Source organism: Equus asinus, chromosome 13 (assembly GCF_041296235.1).
Source record: "Equus asinus isolate D_3611 breed Donkey chromosome 13, EquAss-T2T_v2, whole genome shotgun sequence".
NCBI classification, from domain to species: Eukaryota; Metazoa; Chordata; class Mammalia; order Perissodactyla; family Equidae; genus Equus; species Equus asinus.
Window position 1 is genome coordinate 44,979,247 of NC_091802.1, and position 21,951 is coordinate 45,001,197.

General features: G+C 35.9%; 1 protein-coding gene across 13 annotated transcripts in view; it reads right to left on the reverse strand.

The window, feature by feature from the left end:
• Positions 1-5,824: 5,824 nt before the first annotated feature.
• The window catches only part of CDC27 (cell division cycle 27), a 67,392-nt gene continuing 51,265 nt past the window's right edge, over positions 5,825-21,951 (reverse strand). For 9 of the 13 annotated variants that reach the window (XM_070483423.1, XM_070483422.1, XM_070483425.1 and 6 more), the window contains 6 exons: positions 20,965-21,173; positions 18,646-18,763; positions 16,132-16,260; positions 10,723-10,797; positions 9,754-9,910; positions 5,825-8,586 (listed from right to left, as the gene is read on the reverse strand). In XM_070483423.1, coding sequence (XP_070339524.1) covers positions 8,504-8,586; positions 9,754-9,910; positions 10,723-10,797; positions 16,132-16,260; positions 18,646-18,763; positions 20,965-21,173 — 771 coding nt within the window. In that variant the 3' untranslated portion in view covers positions 5,825-8,503. Of the gene's footprint in view, positions 8,587-9,753; positions 9,930-10,722; positions 10,798-16,131; positions 16,261-18,645; positions 18,764-20,964; positions 21,174-21,951 lie in introns of all 13 variants that reach the window. The other 4 variants (XM_070483428.1, XM_070483430.1, XM_070483429.1 and 1 more) reach the window with 2 other exon arrangements.

The window sequence follows — 21,951 nt, forward strand, 5'->3', positions numbered from 1 at the left end:
AGTTCTCTGCTATTATTCCTTTGAACACACTTTCTGCTCCATTCTCCTTTTTGTCACCCTCCGGGATTCCAATTATTCTTATATTGCATTTCCTCATTGAGTCGGCTATTTCTTGGAGATTTTCTTCATTCCTTTTTATTCTTAATTCTCTCCTTTCCTCTGTCTGGAGCCATTCAGCCTGTCTATCTTCGATTATGCTGATTTGCTCCTCTATGGCATCCACACAGGCACTCAAGGAATCAGTATTCTGTTTTATGTGATCCATTGTATTTTTCCTCTCTAGTGTTTCTGATTGATTCTTCTTTATAGTTTCAATCTCTTTTATGAAGTAACTCCAGAAGTCGTTGACTTGTTTCTTTATATTTTCCTTTACCTCATTGAGTTTTTTGACTATAGCTATTCTGAATTCATTTTTGTTTAGTTTACTTATTTCTTGAGTCCTCAGGGCATAATTCTGGGTGCTTGTTTTCCCTGTGGTCTGGAGATTTGATGAATTGATGGATGCTGGAAGGATGGGTCTTCCCCATGGTGGTATTATTTGGTTGCAGTTACAGCCTGTCGCCACTAGATGGAGGTCAAGAGCTGCATACTCTGAGTCCTCCGCCTTCAGCCAAGATGGCCAGCACAGCATCGGTTAGGGGAGGGAGGGCACCTTCTGTCCCACGTAGACCCAGTTTCCTGATCAGCTCTTGCTATCTGCTCTCCTGGGGTTTTGGCTTGCTGAGGTCACCCCATGCGGAAGCTTTCCCCTATTAGAGGGCTTCCATCTGGGCTGCATGGCTGTGGGAGTTCTGGGTGATCCTGTGGATGCGCGGCCCCTCCCCAACTCCTTCCCGCTGTGAGCCTCCTGCAGCAGTGATCCCAGTCTTTAGGGGAGGGAGTGAAGTTCTCTCTTACCCCATTCCAGCTCCTCTGACGGGGGCTCCAGCCTCTCCGCCCTCTGTTGTTTGGCTGCTGTGGGTCTCTGAGGATTTCTGTGCTATTATGATCTTTTTTTGTTGGAATATGGTTGCTCTTTTTTTGTTGTATGTTGGAGGGGAAAGAGTCCCGGGCAAGCTCACTCTGCCATGACTCTGATGTCACCTCAATGAGCAGTAATATTTTGAAAAGAATTTTTTTTCTGAGTAGTAAGTCTAAACAGTGTGCTTAAAATATTCAGTAAACCATGTTGTAAACAGATGTGCTGTTATCCATGCTTTGTTGTTCCATTTATAGAGCACAGGCAGAGTTGATTCAGCATGATTCTTAAGGGCCCTAGGATTTTTGGAATGGTAAATGAGAACTGACTTCAACTTAAAGTCACCAGCTGCATTTGCCCTTACCCAGAGAGTCAGCCTGTCCTTTGAAGCTTGGAAGCCAGGCATTGACTTCTCCTCTCTAGCTATGAAAGTCCTAGATGGCATCTTCTTCCAATATAAGGGTGTTTCGTTTGCAGTGAAAACCTGTTGTTATTGTAGCTGCCTTCATTAGTTCTTAGCCAGGTCTTCTGGATGACTTGCCGCAGCTTCTACATCAGTGCTGGCTGCTGCCCCTTGCACTTTTATGTTACGGAGACGGCTTCTTTCCCTAAACCTCATGAACCAACCTCTGCTAGCTTCAAACTTTTCTTCTGTAGCTTCCTCACCTCTCCGAGCCTTCAGAGAATTTAAGAGTCAGGGCCTTGCTCTGGATTAGGTTTTGGCTTAAGGGAATGTTGTGACTAGTTTGATCTTCTATCTAGACCACTAAAACTTTCTCCATATCAGCAATAAGGCTGTTTCACTTTCTTATCATTCATGTGCTCATTGGAGTAGCACTTTTAATTTCCTTCAAGAACTTTTCCTTTGTATTCACAACTTGGCTAATTGTTTGGTGCAAGAGGCTTTGGCCTATCTCTGCTTTCAACATGCCTTCCGCACTAAGCTTAATCATTTCTAGTTTTGATTTAAAGTGAGAGACATGCTACTCCTTCCTTCACTAGAACACTTAGAGGCCATTGTAGGGATGTTCATTGGCTGAATTTCAATATTTTTGTGTCTCAGGGAACAGGGAGGCCCAAGGAGAGGGAGAGAGACAGCAGGGGAACAGCTGGTCAGTGGAGCAGTCAGAACACACATTTATCAATTAAATCTGCAGTCTTACATGGGTATGGTTTGTGGCTCCCAAGAACAATTACAGTAGTGGGGCTGGCCTGGTGGCATAGCAGTTAGGTTCGCACGTTCTGCTTCAGCGGCCTGGGGTTCGTCAGTTCAGATCCCAGGTGCGGACATGGCACTGCTTGGCACGCCATGCTGTGGTAGGCATCCCACATGCAAAGTAGAGGAAGATGGGCACGGATGTTAGCTCACGGCCAGTCTTCCTCAGCGGAAAAAGAGGAGGACTGGCAGCAGATGTTAGCTCAGGGCTAATCTTCCTCAAAAAAAAAAATTACAATAGTAACATCAAAGATCACTGATCACAGATCACTAAAACAAATATAATAATGAAAAAGTTTGAAATATTGTGAGAATTATCAAACTGTGACTCAGAGACATGAAGTGAGCAAATGCAGTTGGAAAAATGGTGCTGATAAACTTGCTCCATACCGAGTTGCCACAAACCTTCAATTTGTAAAAAACACAATATCTGCAAAGCACAAGAAAATGAGGTGTCCCTGAGGCATATCTTGGACATATTGTGTATTTTGCAATAAAGCGAGTCACCCATTTTTTTGCTTCCCAATTCATATGGAAGTTATGTTTACACTGTACTGTGGTCTATTGAGTGTGCAGTAGCATCCTGTCTAAAAAAACAATGTACATACCTTAACTAAAAAATACTTTATTGCTAAAAAATGCTAACCATCATGTGAGCCTTCAGCAAGTTGTAATCTTTTTGCTGGTAGAGTGTCTTGTAAAAAACACATTATCTGTGAAGCACAATAAAACAAGGTACGCCTGTGTTGTCTATGGCTGCTTTCTCACTTTAGCGAGAGTTGAGTAGTTGCACATAGACTGTATGGTCTACAAAGCCTTAATATTTACTATCTGACATTTTATAGCGTCAGATATAGTGTGTATATAATTATACATGTAGTGCAGATTACACTGTACATACATAATCTGACCTCATAGTTTATATTTTGCAACTCCTGATCTATCACTTGCAGTTATATTGGTATAATCATCTGAATCACTCAAATAATGTTGTTTGAGGTGTTGGATTCTTCTCAATACTTTGTGAGTTAATACTTTACTGGACAAGGTGCTAAGAAGAAAAACTCATCAGGAGTTCTTAGTTTGTTAATAATGAAAAGACTTGATTGGGTAAAGATATTTCTTTGTATATAATGACACAAACTTTCTTGCCAGTTTATTGCACTTGTCCCAATCGATGCTACATTTGTGCCCACACTCATCTGCATCTCGCGTAACACTAGCACTTATTTGCTTTTTATTTAGCATTTATGGATCACTTTGATATGAGAATCTTCTTTCATCTTTACAGTCATATAAGGTAAGTCATGTATTACCTGCTTTATACAAGAGGAAACTAAGGCTTTGAGAAACCAAAGCATTTGCAAAAAGCAGAAAATCTTTCCCAGGAATAACTTGGCAGACTTTTGCTTACATATTATTGGCCAGGACTGGGTCATATAATCATCCCTAGCTGCAAGCGATCTTGGTAAATTTAGAATCTGGTAAAAGGGGATGAGTTTGCTATGACTGGTTTAAATAAATCATGATTATCACCTGGGGTTGGACATGGAAACTGAGCTTTTGTTAGGAAAGAAGGGGGGAAGGGCTGTTGGCTCAGCAGCCAAGGGCACCTGCCACACTGCCAAAGAGAAGTTATTGCTTTTTGTCAGTTGATCATATATTCCACTTACTATACATAAACAAATGGGTATGGCTGTGTTCCAATAAAATTAAACAGCCAATGGGCTGATTTGCCCTGCAGGCCATAGACAATCCCTGTTCTAGATTAAAAGTTTACTATTCTCCAGTGAACTCCTCTCACAGGATCGTCTTGAGTTTTACATGTCATCTCCACTCTATTAACACCACTGTGTATTTGCACAGTGCTTTAGTTTTACAAAGCACTTCCATGATGATTTAACAGATTTGATCTTCAGTCCTCTGTGAGCTAAAAAGGGTAGATCTCTTCTTTGTATTGATGAGAAAAATGTTTAAACGAATTGTTCGACATCACACGGCTACTGAGGGGCAAAATCTACGTTTCCTAGATAGTTTTTGATGCTTTTTAAAAATGCATCACTAGAAATCTTAATTCTCCTTCATTGTTCTTAGCTTCCACTGTTACACCTTTTCTTAGTCAAACTCTAGTGAAGTATTATGCATTTTCAATGACTTGAATTTTCTTCTTAAATTCAGCTTTTAACCCCAAATTGAAAATTCTATTTTGAGGGTGTTGAATATAAAAAGAATGCTTGTGATAGGGGAAATTGGTAATGAAGAAAATGTAGGAATTGAGAGGAAATTGAGGATTTAAAATTTCCTATTTTAAAGCAAATTCTAGTCACTCAAGGAGAAAGAACACTTTCAACTTCAGTGTGAGAAGAAAAGTAAAGAGGCAGGATACAGACCAAAGCCCCATCAGAGGACTATGCAGATGACAGAGCTGGATCTGTGGTTAATAATAAAGTTTCCTCTGCAAAACCCAAACTTATATGATACTCTACTATCAAAATGCTAGAGAAGACACCTACCAGGTAACATTACACATATTTGAAGCTTCCAGAGGAAGTCCAGAATTAAGTAAACGAGTCTGAACAGACATTAATGCCCAAAGTGTCCAGCTCTATCATCTAATAGCTGAGTCTCGGTTTTCTTTTCTGTAAAATGGAGTAATACCTACCTTATAGGGTCAAGGATTGGAAATATTGTACACAAAGCAGGTAGCACAGTACACATGGCAAGATCTCATTAACCAAGCCAAAGAATACTTCCTGGCTCCAATTTCTAATTGTCTCTGTGTGGCTGACAGTAAATGGCAGGTCCTGGGGAAGGTTATGAAGTCTGAGTCATGTCTTCTGATCTGCCTAGCTCATCCTATTTCATGTGTCTTTCTCTGTTGTTATGCTTTCTTCAAGTCTGAACAAAACACTTCAGCTCTCTACACTTTCTTCAAGATATCAAACTGGAGTAAAATTTAGTTTCCATCATCTTTTTTCAGATCTTGATTTTTAAAATAGATTCTAACTGGAACAAAAGGGCTTGGTGTCCCTTTTAAAGGAATTTCAGAAATCACATGATTAAAGAACAAGCAGTTGACCTGCAAAGTAGCAGCCGCTGGCAAGGGGCTTCTGTAGTTGGAAAAAAATATATTCTAAAAATTGCCATTTTTTGTCACAATATTTATTTTGAAATTCCAAATATTACTAAAAAAGAATGTGTTTTTAAAAATATATACTTATATATATTAGAAGAGGATGTAAGTAAAAAAAAAAATTTGAGAAACATTACCCTAGACTTTTGTGGAACATAAAACTGTAATCTTTCACTGTCTTGCTGTGCCTTACTATAAAAATACAGATGGCACAGCTCTGATATAGCTTTAACAACTTGATTAGAAATTGCTTTCAAAAGTAATTTATTTTGATTTTCCATATCTTTTAATGAATTGCAAATATATTAACAGAAAAGATCCCCCCCAAGACTGTACAATTTCTGAAATAAGTCAGGAAAAGCAAAAAGAAGACAAAAAATTACATTGTTTCAATGCAAATAGAACACACACATCACACCCACACTTGCATTTTCCCAGGTTTTCACAAAGAAAACGGGTCACCATATTTCTCAGTGAAGACCCATACTATACTCTGGCTAATCAGAGACTTCCAAACTTTTTTCTTCAAAAAGAACATTTTTAATAGACTAAATACTGGTTATCACTGAGTTTTTGTTTAAGGTACAACAGCAGCATGGTTCAAATGTTACTTGCAGTTCTTAGAAAAAATAAAAACTTTAAAGTAATGAAATACAGAAAAAGAAGGGACCACCTTTCATTATTTTGAGTACCATTGTTCTCTGGAAAAAATATTTCCAACCTCCTAAAATCCCAGACTTAAGAACCATTTCCAAGGGGAAGAAAATAACCAATGCCACAACATAACTTCTGAACAAAAGTGTGTGTGTGTATATATATATATATATATGTATATTTGTGTAAAAAGCTTAAAGAGAAAAAAACGTCAAAGTATTTAGTATTTTTAATTTCCTTCAAAGTAACTTGTGAAATTTGACGCAAATATTTTGCTTGATCAAAATGCATGTTCTCTTCTGGTTATTTGATCCCCATTCTATGCAGAGAAAAAAAAAAGAAAAAGAAAAAAGAAAGCCAGAAACAGTTACTAGGTGGGAAATAAGGCTTCAAACACCTAAATGACTTTGAAAGTAGGTGTGAGGAAAAATGAACTAAGGCCAAGCTTGGGCTGAGTGGCCCTCAGCCAGCCACTGCCATGGTGTGCCTTCCACAACTACCCTTTTATCCTTGGTCTCAGAATTAGTACCAGAAAGACTCTCACCTCTGGCACAGAACATAAATTCCTACTACAAAAAGGTAACTAACTATACATCAGCAAATTATGTTCTGAACTTAGCATTCTCCAGGCTCTGTAACATAGAGCTCAGGTTGAAGCTTTGTATGAAACTCTATATTTGATACTGTTACACAGCCAACTTATGATTTGCCAATTAAAAAATAAAAGAATATAAAATTAAATATTATAGAACTAATGGATAATAAAATGGGATTAGTTAGAATCTAAGTGCTAGCTTTGGGAATTCTTAATGATATTCATTTACTCCCAATCTTTCCTTTTTCTTATAAATTATTTTTTTAGGCAGCATATATACATAGATTTAGGCAGGAAATTTTGTTAAAGACCTCTCTGGCACCCAATACCTAATCTAAGACTCTGACTTGAATTAATTTATAATGGTATCTAATCCACATTCAAATGAGCAGATTAACAGTAAATGATAGAAAATTGCTGAATCTATAGGCTAAAATTTTTTTCACATCTTATGTAATCCACCTTATTTTCACAGCTTGACTAACAAATACATGTAACCAGGTAACCAGTAGATAAGTTTGTCCTTCATCAAATAATCCAAAATAATAACTGTAGGCCTGTCATTCATAAGAAACTATAATTTGTTATATTCTGATACTGGCACTTAATAAAATGTGAACTAAAGTTTCTGTAAAATTTCATTACAATACAGGAGATACACAATTTAAGACTAAATCTGTTACTGTGGAATTCCAATCATTCTCATTTTATTATGCATAATTAGATCTTTAAAATTATGGCCATTCCCCAAAGACACCAACCTGTATTATGACAAATTCAGGAGAAAACTGATCTCCTTCATAAGAACGGGGGTTTTTTGCAGCTAAAAATTTCCAATATCCTAAACCCAATCACTCTTAGTAAACGTTTTGGTGACTCACACTACTGAAAATAATTTGAAGCAGAGAGCCAAAAGGAATGGAAATGACCCCAACCATAGGTAACTACACATTCTTGCTTCTGCTTAAACACTTAGAAAAGTCAGAGATACTGTCTTGAACAAATAAGATTCAAGGTTATGGTACAATTCTGATTGTATTAAGGCTTTCACTATCATGATCTCTTAAAGTCTCTCCACTTTAGTGTTCTCATTTTGATTCTTACGGTGAACTTAAATGGTCGTTAAGGGCCTTGTTTTGACTTTTCAGTCAGCAACCACTCTATCGTCTCTGAATGTTAAAGGTGATCCCAAAGAGCTCAAAGAGAAGAGGCAATATGGTAAGGACCAACTTTAAAGTTTGCAATACCAAGACAACAATGATCAACACTCTGAAGCAAGATGAATAAATTAAAATTCTTGGTTAGACATTAAAGCATTCTTGCCAAGAAGAAGTGTACATTGTATGGAGGAATATTTGATTCCTACACATGAGTCCCAATATGCCCATCACATTTGTTTATGGGAGATACTGCAAGTTTAAGGTAATTTACATTCCTTGGCAATCAAGTTACTCTGTTATAGGCAATGTCTTTTATTGTTCCATCTGGCACTTGCTAACACCATTCTTGAAGAACCTAGAAATGAAGGTCACTCTGTTTATCAGGAACAGAACCAAATAAAAACAAATTTTTAGAAAAATAACCAAGAAATTCTGGTTTATCACTATTTTCCATATCTAATGGTTCCTTCAAGATAAAACATAACTCTTCCTTCCATGATAGCTTTCCAACAAAGGTAGATTAAAGAAAAAAAAGAAAAGAAAGGTTCCCACCCTACCCCCCTAAATTGTCATTCGTACTGGTGAAAGAGCCAGTCTTGTTAGCAGCTAAATATTGCACTGCCTTTCATTTTGTGTACAGTCAGGGTCCAATGAAAGTGGCACACTCATGGTATAAGTGATGGATGATGACAATGCCGGCTCAAGAGTGAAGACTCAGTATATGGAAGGACAAGAAACATGTCAGCACTAGTCACACATCCAGTTGCAAAAGTCTGATTTCCAGAAGTTAAAATTCATCACTTTCAGCTGCATGAAGTTGTGTGTCATCCGCATCTGTCATGCTGCTCTCCTGGGATTCATCTGTTCCCACTTTAAAAATAAAACAAAAGCCTACAATAAGGTGTCTGACAAATATTTCTTGTTGGTTCATGAAAACAAGTAAGGAAAACTATTATATTCAGAGAGATGAGACCTTAAATAAAGACCCTTAAAAGTTCTGATATCCTTCAATTAAATGCAATTCAAGTTTCTTATTTTACAGCATGTCTGAGAAGATTAGTTTATTGCATTTAACCTTTAAGAGTTTTAACTACTAAAACTGCCTCTCCCTAATGAATTCCTTATTCTTATGCTAGGAATTAACACTAGTTCTCTCAGACATTAAAAAAAGACTGATATTCCCTCCAATTGTTGACCCTACTTTGGGGATAATCCTTGCTAGTCCAGAAAAATACAGAATATAACCTTCAGTTTAAAAACGGTTATTGGGATTATAGGAATTATAATTTCACCAAGCTTTCTGGAACAAAGCCAGAGCCATCTTAGTTTATCTTATCAGAAGTTTCTCAATTCTCTTATTAAAAAATATTGATCCTTTAAGTCTTGGTTCTCACTAGTTATTTTAAGACACACGCAATTTAGGGGTAGAGTATTTACTGCCTTAAACTTATAATTCTTTGTTCTCTCCTTTCTTGATCTCTCAATATATATATTAGCTACATTTTTGGATTTTGGATTTGCCGGAACTACTCAGAATTTAAATATCCACTACTACAGATCTGTCAATACTTTAAAATGTGCACAAATTTATTATTCATTCACTTAGCATACTGTCACATCTACCCTTTTCCCCCTACTACATTCCTGTGAAGCAGATAGGACAGGGAATAGTTACACATTCAAACCTAAATTGAGGCACAGGTAAAAATCAGCAATGGATTTGTCACAGTCACACAGCAAAGCAGATCCAGAACTGAGACTAGTTACCTGACTCCATCAGCACTTTGTTATATCACCCTGATCAGGCTTCCTAAAACTGCATTTAGTATAAAGCATATACCATGGTTAAAAAAAGAACATAAAGTGCAGCGCACAAAACCTTATGCACAAGGTAGCTTTCTAGATACTCAAAAAAATTTCCGTGTTTATTCTGTGTCACAAAGAAATATCTGTTCCATCTAAGTCTGATGCGGTGTTTCACTAGCTCTCTGGTTTGAGTAACCACAAGTAAACCTAATTCACGTGAATAATACTCACTGATCTGTTCTTCTTGGGTTATTGGCTCCTCATCATCTGGAAGGTAGCGTTTATCAATTGCCTCTTTAATCTGGTTATTGGCTCCTTTAGGATCTAAATCCATAGCCCAAGAGAAATTCATCAGGGCGAGGTGCGTTTGACCTAACTTCTTGTAAACCTAAAAATAAACAGCAGCACTACATTTTTCATTAAGTTGTGAGCTTCAACTATAAAATCTTAAACATTTACAGTTTAAATTAGGCTCCTGATTTATGTGCTAGAAATCCATTCTGATGAGTAGGACATTGTCATCCTATAGAAGAACTCATACCAACTTTTGAGTCCCTTTTAATATATTCAGATAGTATTTTCAGAATTCCTTGCCTCTCTCACATAGTGAGCTTTCAATAAATCACACTCTGACTGGAACGATGACAACGGGAAGAAATGGACTATAAGCTGCTTGATTAGCATTCACTTATACAGATTTTAAATGGAGTTATATCAACTCTCAACATCTGTCCACCGTTCCCTGCTACCTTAACCAACTGGCATCTGGGGCCCAGTCTTTCAAGTCCTGACCAATCTGGCCCTGGAAATCTTCTTGGAAGCCATTTCTTCTAATTAAGACAACACAGTGCCATTCATTTTCTTCTTTAGGGGGATATCTAAGTATTTTATTGATAATTGGAAGCTAAGGGCTTTCTAAGACGTAGTCTCAGTTATGAATTCATTACTGGCCATTGGTTGCAAGTGCTAATATACTTCCAAAATCACAGCTAGGTTAGGATTATGGGGGGTTTTCCTGCTCCTTCATTAGGTTATCTTCTTAAATGTTAAAACTAAATCCACTCTTCATTCCCAGAGCATTTAATTCAGCACTCTAGTTGAATTTGCTCAATAGATGTTGCACAATAAGTATTATATTTATTCTTTATAAGTTAATATTTGTTATGCAAGTCAGGTTAGGACCAAGGCCCCAATCTTTACCTTTCCTATTAAGAAGTAAACGAGGGATTCTTTGGGAACAATTTGTTTCAATTCTTCAAGTTCTTGTAAAGCAGACTGAAAAAAGCAAAGAAAAACAGAGTAGGAAAATTTTACCAAGTTTTGACTAAGCACGTGTTTTTATTTCATTTTCCAAAGCATCTTAACTAAAGCTTATTAGAACTTAATCAATGTACTTCCTTATTGCATTAATTCCTGTTGTTGTGAAAATAAAATGCATGAAAAATACTTATGAGCTAAGAAACGGCAGGAATTCACCAGAGTACATTGAAAACATACACATGCAGATGGTGACAACTCTTGTCACAATTTTATTTAAAATAACAATACTCCATCACACTGTGTGTGAAAGTGTTTTGAAGACTAGCTGTAGAACAAAACAATTCCAAAGTTCTGTTAATAGGCTTCTGCCATGATGTGAGCACTACAGCTTTGAAAACCAACCTGCCATTTTAACTAATGATGAGGAGCCTAAAATTTCACCCTGTGAATTGCATTAAAACTATCTAGTAATCTTTTGACCATTGCTAAAGGGTTAGGGAGACTGAGAAGAAAGATAGAGAATTAGATTTGTATTTAAAGGAAAGATATGAAGGTTAAAAATAAAATTGGCTCCCCAAATGAGGTACTATCCATTTTTCACCTAGCAAATGGACAAAAATAAAAATAATTTGATGTTACATAAAGTTACCATGAGTGAGGAGAATCTGATATTCTCATAACTGAGACTGGAACTGTAAATTGATGCAACCTGTTTGTGAGGACAATCTAGCAATATCTATTAAGTCAAAAACTGCATTTAAGCATTGATTCAGCCATCCTATTGCTAGGAATTTATCCCAAGGATATACTCAAAAAAGTTCACTAAGTCATATTTATAAGAACATTCAACCCACCATGCTATTGCAAAACACTAAAGGCAATCAAGGTATGTCGAATCATAGCCTAGTTAAATAAATTATGGTCCATCCTCTATGGAACACTAGATCTGTAGGTGTGCAATTGTATGTTTAAAGAAAAAAAAAGCAAAAGCAAGATACAAAAGAGCATGTACAGTGCTATTTCTTTTGTAACAAAGCATACATACCACACACAAACAAATACAGTTACGTTGGTATTCACATAAATATTTTATACATAGATTATGTGGGCATATGCATGAATTTTTTTTTCCAGGAAGAAATCAATATATACATGCCCCTAAACAAGGGAAGAATGGTTTAAGCTTTGGGGAGGAGATGACTGAGGGGACGGGGGAGGCTCCTATTTTTCACTTGGTAGCTTTCTCTACTATCTGAATTTTCTAACCTTATAAATATTATACTTTATTCCCCTTAATGTCCACAGAGGTTATCTACTTTTTGTTTTCTTGTTTGTAGTAAAACAAAATCCAAGGTAAGTTAGGTTAAAAAAAAGATAAACACCAAGTATCTATTCATATGAGTGCTAAGTGAAGACAGCAAGTTGTAAAACAGTATGTGTAGTTGTATTAGTTTTCTTTTGCTGTCATAACAAATTACCACAAATTTGATGGCTTAAAACAAGACAACCTTTTTATCTTATAGCTCTATAGGTTAGAAGTCCAACACGAGTCTCACTGGGCTAAAATCAAGGTGTTGGCACGGTTGCCTTCCTTTCTGGAGGGAATCTGTTTCCCTGCCTTTCTCAGCATCTAGAGGCTGCCTGAATTCCTCGGCCTTGTAGCCTCCTCTCTCTGTATTCAAAGACAGCAAAGGCAGGCTGAGTCCCTCTCATGCTGGTTTCAACTACAGCTGGGAAAGATCCTCCAATTTTAAGGATTTATGTTGTTAAACTGGGCCGACATGAATAATCCGGGTGCCCTCGGCAACCCACGGTCCTTAGCCTTAATCACATCCGCAAAGTCTCTTTCGCCATGTAAGGTAACACACTCACAGGCACCCAGGATCAGGGCATGGGTATTCTTGAGGGGCCATTATTCTGCCAGCCACTATAGCATAAGCCTACTGTGTTAGGAACAATTCAAAAGTATACAAATAATGAGACAAAGATCTAGAGAAGTATGATCTGAGCTGTGAATAGTGCTCCTCCCTGGAGGGTGAATTTATGAGGCACATTCAACTTTATATTTTTTGTACTTTTATATTATTTGGATTTTTTGGTAACAAGCATATTATCTTCATAAAAAAACCCCCACAAAGATATAAAGAATAAAGCAATGATCAAAGATAGTGGGCTAGTAAAGTATCACAAGACTATGAAATTTAGGTAACATTAGGGAATTTCTTTCTTCATCTATTGGTATAAGACTTTAGTTTTATTTCTCTAAAAAGGGTATAAAGAACAAGGAACTATTATAGTTCTATTTCACAGTTCCAAAAAAGTTTAATACATTTTCCCCCCTTAACCTAAAGCTAAATGTAATTTCTTGGCTTTTGTAAAATTTTTATTGGCATTACCTAAAATAAAAGATTTATCTAGAATCTTTTCATGGGAAGTAGGGTGAAAGCAGCTGGGTGGTAGGTTCACAGGGATTCTCATCATATTATATGGTGTTTGAAATTTTCTATAATGAAAGAGGAATAAAAAAGAAGACTGAAGGCAACACACACACACTTTTGTGGGCAGTGTTATTTGTTTAAATAAAATGCGATGCTTTTTACACAAGCATGTAGGGGCTCCGATGCATCCTTAACACTTCACCCTCTTCCTAACTGCTGGGAACCCAAGAGAAATAAACTCGAAGGACTACTAGGCTGAATGAGTGTGACAGTCACACCTGCCTGTCAGGGAATGGAAGATTTATTACGTATGATAATTCTATGAGGTAGACTGTTCTTTTTTCCATCCATAGTGTTACCGATTGTAAAATATTTATGGAATAGAGTAGCAAAATGAGAGTCTGTGGTCATGGATGTTAGTTACTTAAAACTATTCAAGAACATTACTGAGAAGGACTGACGAAGCCTGTATCACAATGAAGAAGCTTGATGCTGATTTCAACACCGCAAAGCAGCAGATCTCATGCTTTTTGTTCTCCGGACCTCTTTACATTCTTAAAGCTTATTGAGGAACCCAAAGAGTTTTTGTTAATGTGGAGTATAGCTATCAATACTTACAATATCAAAAATCAAAACTTGAAAAGTTTAAAATAACAATAAACTCATTACATGTTAACATAGATAATGTTTTTTTAATGAAAAATAACTTTTTCAGAACAATAATAAGTCAGTGAGAAGAGTGGCACTGCTTAACATTTTTGCAAATATCTGGTTAACAGAAGACAGCTGGATTCTCTTATCTGCTTCTACATTCAATCTGTTATGATAAAGTCATGTAGCTTCCAGAAAATTCCACTGTACATTCGAGAGAGAATGAGAGTGAAAAAGGCAAATAACATTTAAATATTATTATGAAAGTAGTTTTGACCGTGTGGACTTCTTAAAAGGATTTTTGGGGACCCCACAGAAATTCCCAGAACATACTCTGAGAACCAATGCTTTAAAGAAATCTTAATCAGGATGATGCACCCCAACCCTTCTCTACTGCTATTCCACACACAGTTCAGAATTGATATGTTTCCTTTCTAGGAGAGGATGTTGTAATTGTCATCAAAATTTCATACATCTATCATGCCTCCTCCTCCCTCTGATAATCTACTTACAAAGACTCATTGAGAAATAGTGTCTAACATAGCATCAGAGTTCTCATTTTTGTCCCAAAAGACTCAAGACCTACATGATTAGATATCAACACAAACATTAAATAGGGTGGTGTCTAGCAATGTTTTTGCCACAGAGAGGTTGATGTAGCCCTCTAATACCATTTGATTTTCATTTTGGAGTCAAGACATTTCAGAAGCAACCAGTAAATTTTCCTTATGCTCCTTTTTATATTATTTTAATATAGACATATTGGATATATCTATATCGAATCCATGCATCAAAGTAGGCCTTATAATTTAGCCAGCTCCCAAACTGGTACTCAAAAACGGCTATAACAATACAGCTTGAACAACAGGTCAGATTAGAACTTAGGCTTCTTGAAGCAAGTACAGGGCTGATTTATATGGCATACGTGGTAAGTGTGTTGGCATTAAAATGGCTTTAAGAATACTAAATTGAATAAAATCCTTCAACTGATGAACCTGACCACACATCAATGAAGCAAAAACATAAAAACAAACAGTGAGTTATAATTACAGTACCTCAAACAGCAAGTTAAAAGTTGAAAAATGTTTGTTAGATTTAAAAGAGGCTTTTTTAAAAGGACAAAAACAGTAGGACTAGACATCTACTTCTTCATAAAGAAAAATACAGTAAGACTAGAGGAATTACTGACTAGATGACAATTATTGAATAAATTATACATTTGATCCTAGACATCTACTTCTTCATAAAGAAAAATACAGTAAGACTAGAGGAATTACTGACTAGATGACAATTATTGAATAAATTATACATTTGATCCTTTTATATGTCTTTATTAGCCCTGAAAATAGTTAAGACCTTATCATTGTTTTTGTATTTTTCAATTTCAGCAAATTTCAATGTGTACTGGAAGAAAAGATTTCTAGGGAAAGAATCTATCAAAATGGAACATTTGGCCCAAATTTTTCTCTGCACTTAAATTTTGGGTATTTTTCGGTAACTTTTTACTCCTTTTAGTAAGAAGAGCCTGAATTTATTAAAAAAGTAACCTGAACTTTAAATCAAAACTTTGGATTCATGGTTTATGATTGAGTAGATGATCATAAAAATCTCACGTCCCTTTAGCCTCTTTTTCTCTTTCTCAATTTTCTTTATCTTCTTTCCTCAATACTTTTTTTCAGGCTACAGATCCATAATTCAAAAAACAGAGTGAGAGGTAAAGAAAGAAACACATCAGACTAGACGTAGTCTCCTTGATATAAGCTCTCATAACTCCCTATACTTTTCCTTTATAACTCAACATGTATTGTTTTTTGCTTATTTGCTTACTGTCTGTCTTCCCTCTGTAAGGGTACTAGATAGTAAGCTCCTCAAAGGCAGGAAATGTGGTTGATTTGCTTGCTACTATATACTTAGTGCCTGACATGTAATAGGTACTCAATAAATATTTGTCGAATAATGCACACACATTCATTTGTCACCTGTTCACATATTTTGGTTCTAAGAGGACGGAAAAACTGTTTCCATATACAGAATCTTTACAAGGGATAACCACATATTCCTAAATATCCACACACCCATCCTTCCTATGAGTATTTCATGAAGAAATAAAATCATAAAAGAAAATGAAATAGCTTTTGAAAATGGGGAAAATGAACTATTTGAAATAAAAATTCAAGTATAAATAACTTTTGGTTTATTAAAAAAAGGGGCAAAACTTAAGCTAATACAGTGCCGAACACTATTAAGATATATATCTTACCTTATATTTTTCATTTGCAAATAAAACTGAGGCTCTGTGAAATTTGCATAGAGGGTTCTTGGGATCAATAACAATGGCTTTGTTTAGGGTATCCAAAGCCTTCTCAGATTTTTTCAGTGCATGCTGAACCTATAAGAAATAAAGATCCTATTAATGTTTCCTTTTGATATTTATAAAGAAAAGTGAGAACCAAATAATGTGATTCAAAACCAACATAAAGATAATAAAACTACTAGAGATAAGGTTGTATGGTTGAATTGGATGGTCCATTGGGTTAAGTGGACTTAGTAATTGATTTACCAAACTATCTCTAAAATCTCTTCCAATTCTAGTTGAAGAGAGTTAAAGATGAGAATACCGAAGTCCAGAGATGTTACATAACTTGCTCTAGGATCAGAACCTAAGTCCTCTAGCGCCCAATCCACCATTATGTACCCATAATGATAATCAAGATTCTATCTTCTGAGAGGTATTCAGTTATCTTTAAGTCTAAAAGACAAGAAAAATCTTGGTTTTCTCTTCACAAGAAAATCGCCACTGTTTAACTAGATGATACTCACATTTCAACAGTTTTATTATGGTCCTCTAAATATTAGTCTTTTCAAAATTGTCCAAAGAACCCCTAGAGAATTTGGCTCTAAACCTTTACCAACCCTATTTCACTCAGAACAACTAGACTTTTACCTATTTTAGTAATTTACTTTAAAAATAATAATTCTGCTTTACAAATTTGAAAACCCTTGATCTGTAATACTGAGAAGTAAATAATTTAAATAACTTAAAATAAAAAAAAAATACCCCAAGCCTCACTACTCATTCTCGTGTATGTACTCATGTTCTGCTGTGTTCCTCCTTGGACGAATTATATGTTAAAAATAAAGTGGAGTAGGGGCCGGCTGGTGGCTCAGCGGTTAAGTTCTCACGTTCCACTTTGGCAGCCTGGGGTTCGCCAGTTCAGATCCCGGGTGCGGACATGGCACTGCTTGGCCAGCCATGCTGTGGTAGGTGTCCCACATATAAAGTAGAGGAAGATGGGCATGGATGTTAGCTCAGGGCCAGTCCTCCTCAGCAAACAGAGGAAGATTCACAGCAGTTAGCTCAGGGCTAATCTTCCTCAAAAAAAAAAAATAAATAAAGTGGAGTAAATGTATGTGGCTGTGGAACTTTAAACAAATGTCACTAACAAGAACGTGAGAGTAGGTACTGCAAACATCTGGTAGCTAAATTCATCTATGCAATGATCTCTGCAGGTTATTACTACATGTGGCCAAATAGTCTGCCCACAGGACCGAAATCCTAACTACTAGCTCCCTAACAGAGAAAAGCATACTCTCTTATCTGAAAACTCCAAATAAACCACTCAAAATTTTAAAACCATCTGTTCCACAATAACTTTAGAAGAAAGCCTATTTTAAAAAATGACCAACTTCACTAAAAGGTATCAAGAGATACTTAAGATTGATTTACTTAAGTAAAGTGATGAAAAAAAATTTAAGTACATATGCTTTCTCTATATTTTTTGCAGAGTACCTAACTATAAAAGAAAATTATAAAGAACTAGAATGCTTCCCCCAAAACGAACAGTGAAATTCCAAACTAACATAACTTCCTTGTATGCCCGTTTCCACAATCGCTAAACTTGCTGAAAGAAAGAAAAAGGGGCAGGGGAGAGAAAGAGAGAGGAGGAGAGAGGGGTGGGAGAGCAGGAACAAGAACTTAAAAGTACCATGCTTCAGAGTAACTAACAAATAAAAGGTTTTGAAAAGCAAACTTACCTTTTCTCCTATCAAAGTACAACCTATTATCAGATACATTTAAAAAATATAAACATAAATGTGCTCCTTATAAGAATTTTAATTAGTTCTGACACACCTATATCATTCAGAAGCTTAAACAGAGAACCATTTGTCTTGAAATATTAATTACTTAATTTAAGGAGCTAAACATTAACATGGAAAAGTGATTTCGAAAATATGAAGTATCTTATGTGAGTCTTCTAACAACCCTCTGAGGTAAACAAGGTGGTATTTTTTGTCATTCATAAAACAGAAGCTCAGAGAAATTAAGTGACTTGCTCAAGGGATGAGGAGACGCCAGTGATTTCTCTTTTTGTCAAGCAAAAAGGTGATATTTTTGGCTGTAAAAGAATCCAGGATATTTTTTGAAGAATAACAACAATAGGGGCTGGCCCCGTGGCCGAGTGGTTAAGTTCATGCGCTCCGCTGCAGGCAGCCCAGTGTTTCATTGGTTCGAATCCTGGGTGTGGACATGGCACTGCTCATCAAACCACGCTGAGGCAGCGTCCCACATGCCACAACTAGAAGGACCCACAACGAAGCATATACAACTATGTACCGGGGGGCTTTGGGGAGAAAAAGGAAAAAATAAAATCTTTAAAAAAAAAAAGAATAACAACAATAAACAAAAGCTCTAATTTTCATTATAGCAATTAAGCCAATAACAAACACATTTCAAAAAAGAGATTAAATGATCAATGTTTAGAAAGCTACTTACTACTCCAATGTGGCAAAGTAAAACTGAACTTTGAGGGTTGATATCCAGTGCTTTCTGGAAATGCATTTCTGCAAGGCTGAATTTTTCTTGCTTGTAATAAATCATTCCTAAACCATACCTGAAAGGATAAATAAAGTATAACTTTAGGGATGTGAACTTTCGACTGCTAATTTAGTTCAACTAATAAAAGGATACGTATGGAACCGGACATTTTAAAAAACCAGCAGAAAAATACTGGTGGTCTTTAGGGGGCAAAAACTATTAGTCATGAAAAAAATAACCACAGTATTTTAGACAAGCCACTTTTACAAATAAAAACAATAAATCAAATCAATCAAATAAAATTATGACAAAGGAGGAAAAAACAAAGTACACTGTTAAACCCACCACCATAATCTAGATTTAAGAGCTAATTTTTACTGAGTGGTTATTATACGTGTGCCAATAATTTTGTTAAACTCTTTATGTCAATTACCTCATTTAATCCTAGGAGGAGCCAAGGAGATAGGTACCATTATCATTTACATTTTCAGATAAGGAAACTGAGGCTTAGGGAAGTTAAACAACTTGCCCGAAGTTATACAGTTGTTTAAGGATTCTAACCAGATCCTTCCTTCATGATTTTAAACTCTAAACTCCTAACAATGCTGTTTCCATATTCTTTGTCCAAATGCATAGATATTTTATAGCATCACAATTACAGCATGCATATTATGTTCCACTTCCTCCTTCCCCACTTACTGTATGAAAAATATGCCTCTATAGACTGCAAAACCTATAGACTTCAAAATTATACTTTTTAAAGGCTTCAAATAGACTTCAAAATCATACAATTTTAAAGGCTATGTAATGTATATTAAGTTGATACACAGGTATTTCTCCCAAATTTTCAAAACATCAAGTGAGTATAGTGTGACTGACTTACATTAAGGAGGCCTCTCTTGACTATACCTAGATAACGACGATAGAAATAAGCACAAAATGAATAAGAAAATCTATCTGCTTTATTTGAGTGGCTTTGTTTATCATTATAATGGTGTTAGAGGTGAAGAAAAAGTATAAAAAGCTCTGTGCTAATAATGGTGCAGGCAGGGATAACACAAGAAAGACTATCTACTTTGGAGTTGGAACAATCAATTTACTTAGTGTTTAGTTAGATACTTAAAGTTACCTAAATACCTCAATATTGAATTCTTCTCAGTAAAACCTTGCCAATCTGAATATTCCTCCCCTTCTCCAACAATTATTTTTATAACATAATTTTTGATATGGTAAGCTTTTTAAAGAATGCAACTATTGCAATATGGCAGAACAGACATCATACATTTAAAAAACAACATAAGTCCTCCTAAGAACTGAGTTCTTGAAATGTTACAGAGAACTTTCTATTTATGCGAAGAGAAGGAAGTGTTGGCAATGCTGACTGTTTAATACGTCAGCAGAAGCTAGCACCTACCTATCAGGCCATCTTTCAGGCAATGCATCTACTTAGAAATGAGACATAATCCACTAAAAAACATATACACACAAATCAAAAAATATATTTTAGTAATGTAGTGCTTCAATAATAGAATTGATTCTATTATCAATCAGCAAATATGATAAAATTCAATTATAATGATTAACCCAAAAGATAAAAAAAAATCACGTCTGATATAAAAACTACCATAGAGTTATGTTATCAGAATTACACTTCTTGATATTGAAACTTTTAAGTTACTTGAGAAAAATACAATAAAATGTCAGCAGCAGATATAGTGCTGAAGTAGAAATAAGAACAAACTTTTCCATGTCTTCTTTGTTTGATAACAATATGAGCCAGATAGTAACTTCCTAAATAAAGACATTACTTAATAAACTGGAACACTGAGTTCTTAATAAGTTTAATAAATTAAAACCAGTACTTAATAAACCAGAACACTGCCAAAAAGTAACAACTAGTGGATAGTTTTCAATGTTTATTTTCCATTATCCAATAGGTAAATTATACTATTGCTCTCCACTTTCTATCCTAATCACCATTTTAGTGTTCTAAGAAAAAGTAATAAATCAAGTAACAAAACCAACTATTTGCAAAAGTTTGGTAGAATAAAAGGCTGAAACTGTTGAGTATGAGGATCTGATATTGTTTCATGATTAGTTAATTTAAGAGTTTGTTAAATCTGTCAATTTCACATAAAAAACATTTTGGTTAGAAGTTATCAACCAGTATGTACCATTCTTGAGTAACCAAATTCATGACAATAGAGATAACTAACAAGAAAAATTACTATCAGCCCCATCAATAAGACATTGTCTTCGCACTTCATTAGCACTTACCATGCATTATAATGTCTAGGATTGACTCTGATAGCATTTCGAAAACAAGCCAATGCTTTGTCTAATTCTTCAGTTAATACAAACTCATGCCCTAACAGAGTATAGGCATAAGCATAATTTGGATCAACCTGGATAGCTCTCTGGAAGAATTTAATTGCAATATCATGTTCCCGTTGCAAACTGAAACAGTTCCCTGCAGCACACCAGGCCTTTAAAAAAAATGGAAACAAAAACCAAATGCACAATTAAAATTTTGTTTTAATTTTTCTAACAAAACCAAATCTCTGACTAAAATCAAGACTCAGATCACTTAGAACAGAGAGACAAAAACTGAAGAGTTTTAATAGATATGGCTGATCCTCATTATTCACGGATTCCACATTTGCGAATTTGTCTACTTGCTAAAATTTATTTATAAAACCAAAATCAATACTTGGAGTGCTGGGGCTGGCCCCGTGACCAAGTGCTTAAGTTCGCATGCTCTGCTTCGTCGGCCCAGAGTTTCGCCAGTTCAAATCCTGGGCGCGGACATGGCATCGTTTGTCAAGCCATGCTGAGGCGGCATCCCACATGCCACAACTAGAAGGACCCACAACTAGAAATACACAACTGTGTACCGGGAGGCTTTGGGAGAAAAAGGAAAAATAAAATCTTTAAAAGAAAAAAAAAAAACAAACTTGGAGTGCTTTAGTGGTCATTGGTGGACCCAATATATGAGTTATCCAATAGGCATATTCTCAGTTGAGGTCGAAAAAGGCGACTCTCTGCCTTGTTTGAGAGGATGGAGACCACAGAGGGGCAGTGTAGTGTCGTACAAAAAGCTCCTGCTATGGGGCCAGTTGGACAGAGTTTGAATTCCAACTCTAGCACCTGTTTGTACTGCAGCCTCAGGCAAGTCTCCTTAACACTCTGAACCTCATTTCCCATTGTGTAAAACAAAGAAAACAGAATCTATCAGGATGAGTTATTTTAGGATTTAACATTATA